At 34.6% G+C, this 19,068-nt stretch overlaps 2 protein-coding genes across 2 annotated transcripts in view; one reads left to right on the top strand and one right to left on the bottom strand.

The window, feature by feature from the left end:
• Window positions 1-19,068, bottom strand: part of LOC134842953 (uncharacterized) — a 319,805-nt gene that overhangs the window by 166,133 nt on the left and 134,604 nt on the right. The window lies entirely within an intron of this gene.
• LOC134842869 (uncharacterized) overlaps window positions 1-19,068 on the top strand; it is an 86,846-nt gene that overhangs the window by 850 nt on the left and 66,928 nt on the right. Inside the window, exons 2-5 of the mRNA XM_063859410.1 lie at window positions 8,499-8,648; window positions 9,176-9,280; window positions 16,118-16,438; window positions 16,625-16,759. Of these exons, the coding sequence (XP_063715480.1) occupies window positions 8,499-8,648; window positions 9,176-9,280; window positions 16,118-16,438; window positions 16,625-16,759 (711 nt within the window). The remainder of the gene's footprint in view (window positions 1-8,498; window positions 8,649-9,175; window positions 9,281-16,117; window positions 16,439-16,624; window positions 16,760-19,068) is intronic.

Here is a 19,068-nt window from a genome sequence, read left to right as displayed (position 1 = left end):
CATGCGCTGTCGGAGGAGCAGAATTAAGGTTTGCAGGAACTAGATCAAAAAATTAGGAACTGCGCTGCCAGATACATGATTTACATTCGACACTTCACGGGTACTCCTAAGGTAGCTGGAATTGGCTGGAAAAAAGTTTTTGACTATAGTTAGTTCAGACTGTACGTTTTGGTAACAACAAACGACTAGTTTCAATTATAAAAATTTCAAAAAACGCTAGGAAACCTGCTCTTTTTAGCCGCTGAAAAACTCTGTTTTTCATTACGAGGCGAAACTGTGTATTTTTTGAATTGTAAGCGGATTCCGCTACAAGGAAGCTCCCTTTCTTCTTTTTTGTTCTTTCATTATCTTTGAACGTTTCGACAAAATTTTGATATGTCTCTGGAATTCAGGAAGAAAAAACAAAAAATTGTGCGCCTATCCAGTGCACCTTTTGGCTTCGTAATGTTCCTTCATTTCATGCGAACTTTTGCAAAAATTTGGCACTGATGTATAAACGATTTGACAATAATGTTGTTGGAAGTTGAGCTGAAAGTTTAGAAATTATGATATAATTATTAAGCACCTGAGCGTCTGGTGGCCATTTGAAGCGACTTGATTGATAGCAGCAATTTGAGATGGCCGATAAAGCAAGCTATTTATCAGTTATCTAAAAACGCTTAGCGTAAGCCTCATTTTAGCCTGGCACAGATATCGTTCCATTTCAATTGAGGGCACAATTAAAATTTATCATTTTCTAACGAAAAACTATTCACGTCAATTTATAGTACAGACGAACAATTCAGCAGTTGTTCGTTTTTGTTCCGACTTTCGTAAGGAAAGTGACGGAATATTTGTGCTCGGGTGGGTTCTTTTTCTTCAAACACAATTCAAATTTTTAACTAGCCATTTTGACGAAATTTTTTATATCGTTCAAAAGATATTGTTGTCTTGAGCCTAATTTTGAGAACATTTTTCACCTGTGATCTTTTTTTAGTAAAATTATTAGGTTTAAAGACTGGCATTTTGGCCAATTTGGGCCAATTAACGAGCGATATGATTCGCTATTAACGCGTAAGAGGAGATTTAATCCGTCATTAGAATACAATGGTGATTTAAATTAACCGGACAAAACGCGTCAAATTTAAAATTTGAAACGCATTCTTCTCAAATTGGGTTGAGTTTAGGTGAAAATTTATGAATACAAAACTTGGTTAGAATTTTAGCAGAAATAATATGGTGTAATTTGTTCTGCGAAATTCGGGTCCGAAATGTTACCCCAGAAATGGGTCATTTTGGCTTTTCTTAGTTAATCAAAAGTTACGCCAAAAATATCCAGTCGATCACAGACATAATTATATCAAAGTGAGCCCCTTACGTAGCTCAACAAATTTTAAGAAGGGTATTTTAAGAAGAGAAAATTTTAAGAAGACAAATTTTAAGAAGAGAAAATACCCTTCTTGAAATTTGTTGAGCTACCTAAGGGGCTCACTTTGATATAATTATGTCTGTGATTGACTGGGTATTTTTGGCGTAATTTTTGATTAACTAAGAAAAACCAAAATGACCCAATTTTGGGGTAACATTTCGGACCCGAATTTCGCAAAACAATTTATACCATATTAATTCTGCTAAAATTCTAACCAAGTTTTGTATTCATAAATTTTCACCTAAACTCAACCCAATTTGAGAAGAATGCGTTTCAAATTTTAAGTTTAACGTGTTTTGTCCGGTTAATTTAAATCAGCACTGTAGTTCCAAAACAGTTGAAGGAAGCTTATTTGCCATAATTGATTTGTTACAAGGAACGAAATCTATCTTTTGTACTTTATATGGCGTGTGGGGTGATGATTTTCATTAAAAAAATTTCAAATTTTAGAAAAAAAATTTCATTTTATTTTAGTTCAATTAATTTTTTATTTTTTTTTACTGCTGCTCCATAAACCTTAAAAGGCAGTCGGAACATTCAAGGCTTCGCCCTGATACGAGCAGTCTTGTTTACTTAATGCCAATTTTGCCAGTATCGGTGAGCATGAGCAATGTTAACGGCTAAAAGCGGTGCTTTTAGGTCAATTAGACCCATTAAAAAACAAGCGCTTCCGTCTCAGCTTCGCACGGACTATTGTCAGATTTTTGCAAACAGTTTCAGCTGCATGAGAATTTTGCGACAAGTATGGTTTTGTGATTAGGGCTGGATTCGATAAAAGTTTTGAAGTTACAGAAAACGAGCAAACCACAAGACCATATTATTGGAAATGTAGTATTTATCATGTCTTGACACTTTTCTGACGCAATTTTATCTCGGCTCCAAATTTGGTTTAGAATTTTTAACCTGGTTTCCACGTGTGAGAATGAGCCAACTGTGATTCTCAAGGTTAAAATGAGGTGTGGAAAAACTGAACAATCTCTCCCCCCATTAGAAAAAAGGGGCTGGTTGTTATGTAGATTCAGCTTGCAAAATAAGTCGAATTTTTAGGTAATCCGAATTAAAATTCCAAAAACTAGAAAGTTCTAATTGGCAACAGTTTCTACAATTAGCGAAGGTAGTTTAGGGAAGAAAAATGCAATTCAGCAGTTGTTCGTTTTTTGTTCCGACTTTCGTAAGGAAAATGACGGAATATTTGTGCTCGGGTGGGTTCTTTTTCTTCAAACACAATTCAAATTTTTAACTAGCCATTTTGACGAAATTTTTTATATCGTTCAAAAGATATTGTTGTCTTGAGCCTAATTTTGAGAACATTTTTCACCTGTGATCTTTTTTTAGTAAAATTATTAGGTTTAAAGACTGGCATTTTGGCCAATTTGGGCCCATTAACGAGCGATATGATTCGCTATTAACGCGTAAGAGGAGATTTAATCCGTCATTAGAATACAATGGTGATTTAAATTAACCGGACAAAACGCGTTAAATTTAAAATTTGAAACGCATTCTTCTCAAATTGGGTTGAGTTTAGGTGAAAATTTATGAATACAAAACTTGGTTAGAATTTTAGCAGAAATAATATGGTGTAATTTGTTCTGCGAAATTCGGGTCCGAAATGTTACCCCAGAAATGGGTCATTTTGGCTTTTCTTAGTTAATCAAAAGTTACGCCAAAAATATCCAGTCGATCACAGACATAATTATATCAAAGTGAGCCCCTTACGTAGCTCAACAAATTTTAAGAAGGGTATTTTAAGAAGAGAAAATACCCTTCTTGAAATTTGTTGAGCTACCTAAGGGGCTCACTTTGATATAATTATGTCTGTGATTGACTGGGTATTTTTGGCGTAATTTTTGATTAACTAAGAAAAACCAAAATGACCCAATTTTGGGGTAACATTTCGGACCCGAATTTCGCAGAACAAATTACACCATATTAATTCTGCTAAAATTCTAACCAAGTTTTGTATTCATAAATTTTCACCTAAACTCAACCCAATTTGAGAAGAATGCGTTTCAAATTTTAAGTTTAACGTGTTTTGTCCGGTTAATTTAAATCAGCACTGTAGTTCCAAAATAGTTGAAGGAAGCTTATTTGCCATAATTGATTTGTTACAAGGAACGAAATCTATCTTTTGTACTTTATATGGCGTGTGGGGTGATGATTTTCATTAAAAAAATTTCAAATTTTAGAAAAAAAAAATTCATTTTATTTTAGTTCAATTAATTTTTTTTTTTACTGCTGCTCCATAAACCTTAAAAGGCAGTCGGAACATTCAAGGCTTCGCCCTGATACGAGCAGTCTTGTTTACTTAATGCCAAGTTTTGCCAGTATCGGTGAGCATGAGCAATGTTAACGGCTAAAAGCGGTGCTTTTAGGTCAATTAGACCCATTAAAAAACAAGCGCTTCCGTCTCAGCTTCGCACGGACTATTGTCAGATTTTTGCAAACAGTTTCAGCTGCATGAGAATTTTGCGACAAGTATGGTTTTGTGATTAGGGCTGGATTCGATAAAAGTTTTGAAGTTACAGAAAACGAGCAAACCACAAGACCATATTATTTGAAATGTAGTATTTATCATGTCTTGACACTTTTCTGACGCAATTTTATCTCGGCTCCAAATTTGGTTTAGAATTTTTAACCTGGTTTCCATGTGTGAGAATGAGCCAACTGTGATTCTCAAGGTTAAAATGAGGTGTGGAAAAACTGAACAATCTCTCCCCCCATTAGAAAAAAGGGGCTGGTTGTTATGTAGATTCAGCTTGCAAAATAAGTCGAATTTTTAGCTAATCCGAATTAAAATTCCAAAAACTAGAAAGTTCTAATTGGCTACAGTTTCTACAATTAGCGAAGGTAGTTTAGGGAAGAAAAACGCAATTTAGGGAAGAAAAGTTGCCTTGGTCGGACGAAAACGATTTATGCCTGTTAAAGTTTATGCTATAAGGATTTATGCCTACTAAACAAGACTGCTCGTATCAGAGGAAAGCCCTGAATGTTCCGACTGCCTTTTACGGTCTATGGAACAGTAATAATATGAAAAAATTAACTGTGATAAAATAAAATGAAAAGAAGTTTTTTTATGTGAGATTTTTTGTGAAAATCTTCCACAACACGCCTTATAAAGTACAAAATGAAAGATTTCGCTCCTAGACTAACCGTTTACGCGTTAATTGTTTCGAAATTGGCCAAACTAGTAAACTTCAGACTCACATAATTTTACAAAAAAGATTCACAGGTGAAATAAGTTTGCCCAATTAAGCTCAGAACAAAAATCTTTTTTATTGATTTTAAAAAAATGTCAAAAAAGTCAAGTTAAAAAGTCAAAATTTGTCTAAAGAAAATATAACCACCCGAGCACAAATATTCCGTTACTTTCGTGTTCAGTAACGTTACTTCCGTTACTTTCGTAATTTTTTAGTCTTCGTGTTCAGTAAGCCAAAATATTTCGTAGCAGACTGAATAAAAAAAAGATGGATTTTCTTGAATATTTCAAAACACAAAATGTTTTCAGTAAAAATTGACAATTTCAATAAGAAAAACAGGCTTTTTTGAAAATACTAATACTCCTTTATGTTTTTCGATTCACGTCTTTTATTTACGGAAAATCCAGACACCAAATAAGCAAGTATAACTCCAAACTGTATTAACTGAACCATCTATATCTATTGTCAACGCATTTACCTCCTTGCTAGATATTTGTGCCCAATTTTTACTTAAAAACCCAATTAGGCTTACGAGAGTTGCTTGTCACATAAGGCTAAAATCATCGTGGACGGGCCCCGAACGACCCTTTTTGGGTTTTTTGGAAAGTTGAAACCAGTTACAAGCCATTGATAGGATACATGGAGATTGTGGACCGACGAAATGCGGAAAGTTTGCTACCTAATATCAAATCAGATCAAATCAGAACAGGGATTACAGTCAGTGGTAAAATCGTGGTTTTTCTGGTAAAGTTTCGAGTATCTACTCCATTTCGTTGAGCCGACCACTGGTGTGGACAAAAAAATTGTGGAATTTTTATTGGAATACAAAAAAAAAATCAACAAGAAATGAGAAGGCTTTCTCGAGTAATGGTTTCCTGGAAAGATCCTTATACTAGAAACAACAACTATTTTTTTTAGTGTCTGTGTTCGTATCAATCATTGATGTGTACCCGTTTGATAATTTAATGAGTTGTTTTAAGTTAACTTATTTCGTTCTTTTTTTGCTTACAGAAAAGTGATGAAGCAACAATTGGTAGTAACAATAATTTAATTTTCAGCGAAGGTTCAATTTTTAAGCTTAATTGATAAAAGATGCATTATTTTTGTTCCTAGGCCGCTATAAAACGTTTTAGTAAATCAAAGTCAAAACTGAACTCACTCAATTAATAAAAATCCATGTTGATATGGGGCCTCCCTAGTCGATCAAGGGAGGTTATTTTGCAAGATCTTGCAAGAATCTTGCAAGATTTTTTTAAAGAGGATGCATCTCTTTAAAAGATCTTGCAAGATTCTTGCAAGATGTTGCAAGATAACCTCCTTTAAAGATAACCTTTTTTTTGCAAGATCTTTAAAGATATAGTTTTTTTGGGCAATCACAGCTTTACACGCAAAGACAACCAAGTAGCGTTCGTGGAAGAAGGAACCAGTCTTAGCTACGCATACATACAATACATTTCTGGTTGCCCCCAGAAAGCTTCTTTTTTTTGAAACTTTTTTGTAATAGGCGGCTATCTTCGAATTTTGATCGACTACTTATACCTTAATCTTTCGAAATAGGAAAAACACAATGTACATCAATTGAGAACATAAATTTAAAGAAATAAATACAAGCAAAGATTAAGCACAAGATGAAAATTAGGTTTTTTTAATTCCGTTTTTTCACACAATCACGTTAATCGAGATGAGCTGATGAATTCTCAAAATAGGAAAAACTGATTACTCTTTCAAAATGAGCTGATTATTCTTTCAAAATAGGAAAAACACAATGTACATCAATTGAGAACATAAATTTAAAGAAATAAATACAAGCAAAGATTAAGCACAAGATGAAAATTAGGTTTTTTTTATTCAGTTTTTTCACACAATCACGTTAATCGAGATGAGCTGATGGATTCTCAAAATAGGAAAAACTGATTAATCTTTCAAAATGAGCTGATGAGCTGATTAATCTTTCAAAATAGGAAAAACACAATGTACATCAATTGAGAACATAAATTTAAAGAAATAAATACAAGCAAATATTAAGCACAAGATGAAAATTAGGTTTTTTTTATTCAGTTTTTTCACACAATCACGTTAATCGAGATGAGCTGATGGATTCTCCATGAAATCTTCACTAGACGCTTCAATATATCCGAGTAGTTTGACATGGCTGCCTGAAGTGAAGGGGGATGCCAGCCGACTCTGAAGTTTTTGTCTGATTATTGGAACCGCGCAACTTTTTGAAATCAAAAGCTGTTCTTGAACACGAAAGATGAATTTTGAGAAATTTTAAAATCTATCTTCATATTTAAAAATAACAATATTTTTATATATATTTGAGCATTTTTGGCCATACATTTCCAAAAAACTCTAAAAATTTTTTTGAGTAGGGAAAAACAAAATGTAACCTTTTGAGTTCTTGTAAATGTAACCTTTCTCAAAATGTAACCTTTTGAAAACGAAATTTCGCTGCTCGCATTTGTAGTGAAAAAGCAATGAATCATGTCGGTAACCGTATTTTTGATTGCAATGACATGTTTTTTTTGCTGGGGTGTGTCAAATTTCCTCGAAACTTTAACAAAAACGACTTAATGAGTTCAAAAATTGTCACTCTCATTGAGTTACTACACATGTCTTTCTTCAATTCACCCAGTCTTGAAGCAAACAGAACTTTCTAGATGTAAAAAAAATCAAGATCCACTGGACGGAAAATGAATAGCCAAACGATTGGAATCAAGTCAACCAGATTGAGAAAACTAACATTCATACAGAATCAACCGAAGTTAAAATAGTCTCGAAAAGATTGACATTATATAAAGCTATGGGTCTACAGACACTTATACACGGCTATATTCACGTTTCTTTGGCTCAATAAAAAGCATTTTTACGAGAAGAGTTTAAATTTTACTAGTGCAGAGAAAACAAGCGTAAATCGCAACTTATATAGCGAGGGAGATTCTCTGCCTCAGAAAACCACAAGTCTAGGTGGCTCGTTACACAATCTGAATCTTTTTCAGACCTTAGCTTGCTAAGTCTCAGTTTTATAGTTGGTGAAACCCTCAATATCACGAAAGAATGGTTGAGATTTTTATCCATCGTTAATAAAGACTTCAAAAATTTGAATATCCTTGTTAACGATAGTATTTTTGATGGAAGGTTTTGAGCTGAAATAGTCAAGCTTGTGAAGGAACTTTAATGCAAACAATCATTTCAAAGCGTGTAATTTTAGGCGCACAATTTTTTGTCTGTATGTTCCTAATTTCCAGAGACAAATGTCAAAACATGTTGAAATTTTGTCGGATCGAATAAAAAGAATGAACGAACAATATAAGAATAAAAGGACCGTCTTTCTTGGGGGTTCCTTTCAGATTTCACAAAATACACAGTTTGGTCTCTTAGTGTTTTTGAAACTATTAAACTGATAAAAATTTACGCTCATCATTCATCACTGTCTGCACAATTTTTAACGATTCAAACTGTCAATTTTGAAAAAAAAAAATTGAGATTAATTCGAAAAAGTTTTGGATTCTCGTTCTAGAATCAATTTTTTTGATCTAACACTTAATTTCTGTTATTTTTTTTGTGTTTTTTGACAGAAATTTTGGGATGGTTATCTTGCAAGATTCTTGCAAGATAGTCTCCCTCTTTCAAGATTCTTGCAAGATAACCTCCATCTTGCAAGATCTTGCAAGATAACCTCCATCTTGCAAGATCTTGCAAGATAACCCTCTTTTGCAAGAATCTTGCAAGATCTTGCATGATAACCTCCCTTGATCGACTAGCGCTGAGCATTTCGCCCAACATTAACATGTATCTTTTCCAAACTGACTTCGATCGCAACTATACAAAAAAATTGAAACTTCTTTAGTTTTGTTTTGTTAGGATAGCACTTTGTTCGGGCTTTGTTTTAGTGTCGCCGATTCCTGGTTTTGCTAACGACATCATGTTTCAAACACTCTCTCCAAGAGTGATTCAATTGTCTTGGAGTACAAACTCGAATTACTACACGGGATTCAGACTGTTCTTGAACCAGGAGCGTATCGGAACCACTGTTGAAAAAGGTGAACTTGTTATTTCCATCTGCATCATTCAAGCATTAAATTGGTTTTAAAAAGGGATGATTTTATACAGTTCCTAGGCATAAAATTTTGGACCCAGTTTTCTCACACGAGCCTGAATTTACCCCATACTAAGGTCGAAAAACTAAAAAAAAACTAGCAAAAAAATAAATACTTTTTAAAGGTTATGTAATTCTTTGAAGCTAAAAATAATGCGAATGTTTAGTACAAACACTTAATTTTTTTTCTGTGTCCATAAATCAATCGATACTTCTCATTTCTCTGTTGGAAATTTTCAAATTTTTGATTCCCGAAAATGAAACTACAAACTTGTCTATCAGCTTTTCAATTAAATTAAGATCAATAGCATCAACTGTTTGCTGCATTTAAAAGCTATCTTTCTCGTCTGAAAGTTTAAAATTTTGCAGTGAAGTTCATATTTTCCAATATAATTTAAGTTCGCTGATACATATCAATTTACAATTTAAATATAAACTCAAAATGTTTAGTGTTTTGCATATTTGTTTTAGAGCATGTGCTGAATGAACTAACTGTTGGGAAGTTGTACTACTTTGAAGTTCAGATTGAAAGTTATGGAAGATTGGGCGAAAAAATTCTTGTCATATTCGAAGGCTGTAAGTAGTATTTTGCTTCGGTATTAGACCATCAATCAATCAACTTCGGTGGTAGATCATCAATCAAAAGGTTGCATTAATCAATTACATCATCACCTAAAGCAAAGAACCAAATTTTTACAATTTGTCGTTTTTTCTTTCTTACACAATTTTAAAAAACATAAGCAAAATGTGAATATAACAAGACTGCGTGTATATCAGTTCAAAGCCCTGAATGTTCCGTCTGCCCTTTTCTGGTTGAAAACATTAGGAAATAGTATAGTAAAAAAAAGAAAACAGTTTTTTTTATGTTTTCCTTCAATTTATCTGGTACCAATGGTCGATACGTAACAAAATTCGCATGTATCTAATCAATACCAAAGGTCAACAGATCAAACAAAATGAGCAACTCACAACATTCCCCAACGGGAAAAAATTTAAATCATTTTAATCACTAAAACATTTTTAAAAATTATTTGTCAAAATATGGTGAGGGAAGACCTGTGAAATGCATAAACGTGCGTTTCAGACCCTGAAACGCACGTTTTATCCACGTATTTACGTTCCACGTAACACTGTGGGGTCCCAAATTTCTTCTGGGTCTGGCTGATGGTCTCGTCTGAGTCACGATAGGGGGGTCTCCTCTGGTTTGTTGTTCAGGACTATTAGTTCTATTTCTGACGCAGATGTTGATAGTCCCGGTAGTCTGCTAGAGTGGGCAGCGACAGATAGTTCGCTACGCTCGTCGTTGTCTGAGAGTGGGATCTTTTGCTCAACTGTAACACTCAAATCAACATTATTGTCTGTTTCATGGCTAATTGGGGCATTGTTGGTCGAAACATCTTCGAAACACTCATCGATCAAGCCGTCCCAACAATTTAAATTTAGCGAAGAAGAGGAAGAAGTTGTACAGTCGATTTTGGTATTGCTTCCGGAATGACAACAGTTTCTGTCGATGATTGCGTTTTCCATGCGTCGGCGTCAGGTTCCCAAAGGTCGTCCTCTTCCGAGAGCTTGCCGGATTGTCTTCTTGGGTGGCGACAATTTTCTCTTTCCAGCTAAACTTGTTATGATTATGCTACCAGTACCCCTTGAATGTGGATTAACAAGGATTTTAGAGGGCCCTGAATTATTTTTCCTTTGACTGCTAGATCCGATTTACGTGGATTGGGTCCATTTTCCAAAGTAACTGTTCGATCCGATGAACCAACGATCGCCTCTTTGACGGGATTAAAATATAGGTTTCCATTTTTTTCGACTTTTTTTGCAAAAAATATTGCCTACAGTGCTCAGTTTTATGAGTTAGAGTCGTCTGCGTTGGTTAAAAGGAATCGGTGTCGTCCGGTTTCAGAGAGAGACCTTGACCAGCGGAAGGTTAGCTTCCCATTCTGATGAAGCAACCATTTCTGCATCTTGGTATCCGTCTTCTGCCCCATCGTGTAACTTCCAGCTCCTGGCCCAAAGGTTCGACATGATCAATTTTTCTGGCTCCTAACGATTATCAATAGAGATCAAATTTTTTCATCTGGTGTTAGCGTTGTGGTTGAAGTCTTTTTCGAACGGAGTACATCCGATGGTCGTATGTTTGGAAATCCGTACGTTCCATTTAGTTTTTTTTCAATTGGATAATTGAGAGTCAACTTAGGTATTACTTGCTGATTTCTAATTTTGAAAGACATGGCGAGGAGTTTGAATTTGACATTATATACAAATCTCTCAACAAGTAAATGTGTTCTATAATCACCTACTAAACAATCATTAAATAATTTCTATTTAAACTTTTCCCTAAAGAATTTAAAATCGTGTGATAAAAAGCATGACCCATAGTCGACTCTGATTTTTCTTGGAAAGCCGTGAAGATGGCAATATTCATTCAAGAAGGAGATAACTGAATTTGACGAAGTATTGTTTATTAGTTTTGCAGACGGAAATTTGGTAAAACGGTCTATGCAAAAAAGAATATATTTCTTCGATCTCCAAGAAGCGTGCAAAGATTAAACTTATCTCTTCATCGGCAAATGATAAGCCCGGAAGTTTGTTCACGTGATCTGATCTCTACAAAACTTTAAGGTGCTTACCGGTCTTCAAACACCGAAAGCCGGTAAGCACCGCGGGTGGTATGTGCTACATAGAGCCATCGTGCTATGTTCATCTGTAAATATGCGGCCACCAGATATTTTTGGCCAAAAAATTTCATACCAAAATGGCCTGGGTGAGACTCGTGCTACATAGCATAGAGCTGAAAGCCCCTCGGGCCGCTGCTGGCACCACAACTTGCTGTCCAGAAAGAGCTATTTGTCTCTAGTTTGCAGGTCCTTCTCAAAGGTTTTCATATAAGATCCATGAGTTCCCTGTGGGAGTTCCATGTTCAGAGTTGTGATTAGATCGCATGAAACTTTGTTGTCCTTGGTCGTAATTTGTGAAAATTTTTTGGAACAATGGTTTTCTGGTGTAAACGGAGATAAAGGTAAGGAAAAATTTGCTTTGTATCGTTTTTGTAAGGCCGCATGATCGTTATTGAATAGATTATCGTTAAATTTTGAAGCGTTTTTGTGTTCCTCTTGGACAATGACTAAAGAATCAGATAAATTAAAGGATGGTACAGTCGCGGTTCTTATTTTTTTTGAGGTAAAACTTTTGTTAAGCTGTATGACATAAAGCAGGGCTTTATCTGTAAATGAGATGGTTTTACAACTGAATTGGTGTTAACTATCGGAAACCAATTTGATGAGCAATTTTCAGACCTGACTTGCGAACATTAACAAATTTTTATTGACTTGGCAATACAAGAATTGGTAGCAGCAATAGTTCTAAGTTTAAGAGAAGCTGAAGAGCTAACTGTACGTTTTGGACCAATCACGTAGCTTGAATTACTCGTTCCCGATGGGAGATGAGTATTTACAAAAGAATTTACAGCGACCGACGGCCGATCTAATATAACTCTTTTGACAAAAATAAACTTGGATAGATTCGTTAATAAACTACGATTTTTGTTAGTAGAAGCCACGAAAAATTCTTCATCGTGGTGGGAAGCGGGTAAGGCTTTACCTATGGGTAATCTAGATAAACGGTCCGTAAATTCCATATCTTTACCCAGTTGATGTACATTTTTAAAACTGAAAGATAAAAGTCTGTTTACCCAACGGGTTAATCTGCTGTGCATTGTTTTGTTGCCGTGGTTCGCCGAAAGCGCGTAAAAAAGCGTCTTGTGGTCCGTAACAATTTAACATCTGAGCCATGTAATTAATTTCTAAAGTGCTTACATGCCCATACTACACTCAACATTTCTAGTTCGTAGGTTGAGTTTTTATATCGTGAACTTTTAAAAAGCTCAAGGCAATTGCATTGTTTTCCACTCTTCCCCTTGGAACTGTTCGAGTGAGGCCCCTAGGCCGTTATTAGAGGCATCTGTTTTTAATCTTGTTCTTTCTTTGATGTCAAAGTTTTCTGAATGCAGTAGAATGACTGATATCCCATTGGTACACTGACCTTTTATTAAGTAACGGACGTAACGGAGAACTGAAGAGGGAAAGGTTTGGAACGAATATATTATTTTGATTGATCGAACCGACGAATGAACGAAGTTCGCAGATATTTTTCGTGAATGGGAGGTTTTTTATTGCATCGGTTTTTCCGATGAAAGGTCTTCCTCCAGCTTCTGATATATTATAACCAAGCCAGTCTATCTCTTTTTGGAAAAAATGTAATTCCCCCCCCCCCCATTTTACTATGTTGTCTTTGTCTAAGGTTTCCAGTATTCTTTGCACGGTTGCTTCGAGTTCTTCAATAGTTCCCTTAAAAGCCACTAGTATGTCATCTATGTAACAATTTGTGAATGGAACTGCTTTTAAGAGTGAGTCCATGACTCTTTGAAACTAGTTGGGCATATCGCCAAGTCCGTAAAATCCCGTAAAATCTGTAAAAACCAGTAGTATCTCCTCCTACTTTACTAAAATTGATCTTTTTGCTTGTCGTTTTGCATAATTGGAGTTGACTTTAATGGTTCATTATATCGAAATTACTAAATGAATCTGCCAATCAGTAGTTTTGAATCAAAAGCGATTTTAATTGAACCGTCTTGAATTCCAGTTATAACGATTGAATTTATGAAGCAATCTTCGTCGAATTTCTCGATTTTTTCAGTATGGCCCTCATTTTCCATCCTTTCTAGCTCCTCATTTACTCCGGATAACAAATTTAATGGCACCGTTCTGCCTTTTGCTTGAACCGATTTAAAAGGGGGATGAAAATGTGTAAGTTTACGATTGTTTGGTTTAATGCCAATTCTATTGAACAGGTTTTCAAAGTTCAAAAAAAAAATTCATTTGTCAAGAATTGTAAATTAATCGACTTACTCTTCCCCGATGGGACACTTACTGTACAGATCGGCACTGAATTTCTTCTGTTTCACTTCGATTCCTAGTTTTGGAAAGCTGTCATTGCCCAGGATATTTCTTTTGTGTCCTCCCTTAACAAAAAGAGGTCTCTTCACATATCCACCCGTTGGATTGAATTCGGACTACTATTTTTCTCAAAGTAAAAACTAAGCTGTCTGTGAAACCGCAGTACAAGTGTTTCGTACGTTTGTCTACAGGTTGTGTCTTCATGTTGGGATATCGCAGTGTTAACTCAAGTAACACATTCTGCTTCAAAAAACTTACTGGACGGGCCGAACGTACATGTATGTTCATCTTTGCATTCATTTCCCCCTCGAGTCCTATTTTTAATAATTTCTTCATTTCCAATCCATTTTGGTCGTAAATTGTCCTCACGCTCAATACTGAGTAGTTGTCATTGTCGGTCGGACCGTTTTCGTTCCAGGCGTGAATTACTCAACAAGTTTCTTGGTTTTCGCTCCAGCAATCTTCCGATGGGATGTATTTACAATTTTCAGTGTGGACAGTGTCATTTACAATATGTACACTTGGTCTTTTTTCTTCGATTTACATAATTTTGCGAAATGACTTTTTTAATTACAGTTTTTACAAATGATATATCTGGCTGTACAGACATTTAGATGTCCCTCTGTAGAAGGATTTCCATGTTTCACACACGTGCTGCGTCTCTCAATTGTAAGACTTGGTTCGTTTTTTAACTTGGTTATTTATATTAATTGATTTGAAACTTGTCCCGTTGGGTCTCGCTATTCCTCATATTGCAGATAAATACATCCCTGATCCACTCTGCTTCGTCGGACTCTTTAATTTTAAACGTGCTAGCTAGGTACGTCAGTGCTCCTAAGAACTGTTCAAAAGGTACCCTGCCTCTTTTTTCCGATTTAAAAATGTGTACCTCTCAAATGTAACGTATGGAGATTTGTTAAAAGCTAGGTCCAAGAGGTCCCAAAATTCTTGAAAAAACAAACAAAATTTTTAGTCTAGGTTTTTTCCGAGAGCATGCCCTTTTGCCTTCAGTTCCATGAATTTGAAATCAGATGGATCCCAACTTCTTGTCGGCTGCTGCTCTTATCAGCCCTGTGAATATTTTTCTTTTGTCATTTATTCCCTTCTCTTTGGCGGCTTCCTAAGACTTCATTGTAGTCCTTTTTCTTGCCTCCCAACTGGCCTATTCCCTTTCCGAATCACTTCCTGCAGGCTGTTCAAGGATTGGAATCTGGTTTTCTGGTACCTCTGGTCCACTCAAATTGTTGATGTCCAGATTTTCCTTCGCTATAATGGCCAATTAAATTTGGTCGCTCCAGTGGTTCCAGGATTGTAGTGGCTCCATGGTGTGGTTCTGCCAAAATGCAGGAATTCTGCGCAGATTCGCTTCATTTGACTGCATAATAATAAAATGTTCTAATACTGACCCTGAATATGTACAAGTTATGTACTTTAATACTTTAACTAAAGAATTAAAAGAATGAGAAAGATTAAGTGTGAAATAAAATGTTTGTTCTGAGACAGCTACGAACAATGAAAGGATCGACAAATGGTCAATACATAAAATAGTTGGCAGGTATCTTATCAATGCCAAAGGTAAATAGATCAAATAAATTGAAAAACTCACAACAAGGTAAAACATCTCTATAGTTTTGTATTTCAAAAACTAAAAAGTATCATTTCAAAGAAAGGTTAAGCAGTCATTATAACGAAAACAGTTTTTAAGAAAAACTGTTATAATCTGGAATCAAACTGAAAACGCAAAAGTAACTGTAACCAACAGAAGCTTAACTTTTGAAACAAAAAATTCAAATTTGAGAACTTTTCTTGTATCTACTTGCTGTAAAGACTTTTTGGTCGAGAAATTTCATGTCCGGATGTTTGGATTCGTACAAGCCAGCCGGTCATTATTATAATTTTTTGGCGATCTCACCGGTAGGTTATAGTTTTCTTGAGTTGCGATTGCCGCGGACGCATCTCAATTTCAGCATGTATTCTGATATTAAGATTACTGAATAAATGAAATTCAGCGCAAAATTTGTTAAAGTTTACCTTAATTTTATAATCTGGCGAAAAAAAAATGTCAAAACAATGTTTTTTATGCTAAAATTTCAGTAAAAAACTCACCAAATCTTTATTGGCTTGACACTCTTTACCAAAAACAATATAGATGATTACCAATAAGATAACACGCCCAAAACTGTCACTAAAAACAAGAAAAGTTGATTGATAATCACAAAAAAATTTCACTTTTTTTAAACCATTTTCCTACCACGTTACGCTCACTGAACCCTTAACAATTCGCCGTGAAAGCGTAAAAAAGCTTAGTTGTGGTAACAGCGGTTTGCAAATTGTCAACTTTGCTTGCAATAGTTTGAACGTAAAGCACAATCTCGACCTTGGGATTGAAATTTATGTCAAATAAAGGAGGTGAAAAGCAAACATTATGATACAACAGTACTTTTTCTTGCTTCAGCGGACCAAGATCGCAACGCTTTTGCTTACTGGCCGACGTCTTCCTCGATTGAGCTGGCTTGGGATTCCTTCAATGAGGTCTTAAAACGCAACAGACATAGACGATCGGAGAATACGACAGTTTTTCGGAACATCCAAGCCCAGAGAAAGTTTCCGGATACAGATAGTGAAGACTTTTTTGTTAATTACACAATTCAGGAAGAATCATTCACGTCATTAAATGGTTTGGAAGCAGGGTCATGTTACAATGTAACAATATTTGGACTTGACGATCAGAAACGCCCGATCAACAATAAAGTTGTCAGCACCACCGCAATAACTGGTACGTAGATAAAAGTCCACATTTAGAAATGCAGGACTGTGTTGAAAACGCAACCAAGGAAAGTCAATATCCTCAATTCTTTGGCAAAAATCCAATTCGAAAAAAAAACTTCTATTTGATCTATCAGAACAAAAAAATATATTTTACAAATGAAAAAATTGAAATTGACTAGCAAATGATTTTTAGTGCCGAACCCTGTAAACTTCAGCGTCGAGGCCGACCCGGATTCTGGACTGACGGTGTCTTTTGAACTGACTCAAAACACGACGGCCGAATTTTTCAAGATTTTCGCCTATGAAGTTATCCCTGAGCTAACCATAGGTAGGCGTGAAAACATACCCAATAAACAAGATGCGCAAAATACCATTTTGATTTTCTGAAAAGTTTTTGGTAGCCAATTCAAGAACTGTTGTGGAAATGTCGGATTTTTTTTCTAAAGCAAATTGAGAGCGCAGAGTAATATGAGTAAATATTTTTTTAGACTCTACTTTTCTTTTTCGAATGTTTGCATACCTTAGAAAATACGTTACACAGAATAACCTTTGTAAAAATAATACATTTGCATACATGAACGCTAAAACAGATATGATCACCATACTAATTCCATTCACAAAACTTTGCATTTATTTTACTGGCATTTTTTTTCATGGGCAATTTTGGTGCAAAATAAATGAAAAGTTTCGTTTTCTTATTTTACAAAACGTAGAAGTAGGCGATCTCTTAATGCATTTTCAAAAACTAGCAATCATATTTTTTTGAAAGTTCTAAAATAAGCTAATAATATTCTTGATTTCGAATCTAATTAAAGCATTTTTGGTTTTTTTTATAGTAGCAAAGTCATGTCTATGCTTCTTGCTTCTCCAAGTTTTTCGAAAAATAATTTGTACGCAAAACTGTATTTTCAGTCCTGACACATTGTTCGCGCAAAAACTCACAAACTATTTTGTTTATTTTTTGAACCCATAACTATTTTTTTAATTTTTACATTACGTTAAATTTAAATGTCAAAGACAAGCATCGAATTTGCGATCACTGAAACTTTGGAAATTCGACCTTTCAATTAGCGTGCCCATATAAAAGCATGTAGTTTGAAGACTCAGTATTTCAATTTTTGGTTACTCGAATTTGCAATTTTTAACAGCGTGCACTTATTTGCTAATAGCCACACATGTTATCGCTTGCTAATTGTCATCGCATGATCCCGGGTTGACCAAAACATCTTATCATACAATTTCTTTATATGAGAAACTTCTTGTCATACAATTTCATAATTCCATACGTACAAAAAATTGTATGAAAACTCTATAATAAGCATTTTTCCATATATGAAAATTGTATGATAGGTGTTTTTCCATAAACTAAAAATTTTGATTTTTCTTCCTAAATTTAGTTTCTGAAAAATTTTCGGTTGTGTTTGCAACCGAACACAAATGACAAAGACTTTGGTTAATCAAAACACCAAAAGTTGGACGGTCTTGCAATTACAATGCATAGAAAATGACCTGAAATTGGCTGTCTTTCACAATTAATATAACAAAAGTAACAAACTTTTATTTTTTGGCAAAATTTTTTAATGATGATCGTTTTAAATTTTTGAATTTTCAAATTATCAGACATTGATCAAGGCATACATTAACACCCCATACAAAAGAAATGGAAATTTTCAGCGTTTTGAAAGTAAAATGAAAAGAAAATAAAAGCCAATTTTTATCGTATCAGGACTACGTTATGCACACAAATATTAAATTTTGCATGCAAAAGAAAATTTTTCGAAAAATGTTTGTTTTCGTACAAAATTCGATTTGCAGTTGAAAAAAAAACAAAAAAAGAATTTTTTATCACCAGACTGTTTTATTAAAATCAAACAGCCACAGAAATAAGTCTATACCAGTTTTCAACCATTTTTAGAAATTGTATGAAAATTGTATGACAAGCATTTTTCCACACACTTGATGTATGGAATTGTATGATAAGCATATTCGGTGTATGGAGGTCAACCCAGGATAATACGCACCTATTTTGTTGCATACGAATTGTTATAGCAGGCTAATCGCACACATGATAATTGCTACACCCCCAAGAATTAGCCATATACCAAAAATTACAGTTTTTTGTTATAGTTATGCGCATAATTGTATACATTGTTTTAGAAAGCGTAAGTCTTAAGTTTAATTTTTAATTTTAGCCATTAAAATGCTAGTCTTCCCAATCCATTTAGGAACAACTGCTAGTCGTAACAATCAATCATTGAAAAAAAGCGTCATACTCTATTAATGGAAAAAACTAGATGTGTTTTTCTCATAATTTGTTTCTTCTAGAGAACTGTATCTAACTGTGGCAAAAAATTTTTCAAAATTGGAAATTGCATGACTACCTATAGTGACAAACTTGAGAATAAAAGTATGTAAATTGATACGAACGGATCAAATGGATGTTTTTCAGATCAAAAAATCAATTTATAGCTTAAAAACTTGAACTTTTAATCCATTCGTATCGATTCACATATTTCAATCTCAAGGTTGTCATTTTCACTCTGGGTAGTCAAACAATCTCTAAATTTGGCATAAACTTGAAACACTAAATTTATAAAAATTCAGTTTCTGTGCAGCAAACTTACATTTTTGTGAACT

This window comes from Symsagittifera roscoffensis, chromosome 1 (assembly GCF_963678635.1).
Source record: "Symsagittifera roscoffensis chromosome 1, txSymRosc1.1, whole genome shotgun sequence".
In the NCBI taxonomy this organism is placed as follows: domain Eukaryota; kingdom Metazoa; phylum Xenacoelomorpha; order Acoela; family Convolutidae; genus Symsagittifera; species Symsagittifera roscoffensis.
Note: the sequence above shows the minus strand (reverse complement) of the source record. Positions and strands in the feature narration are given on the sequence as shown.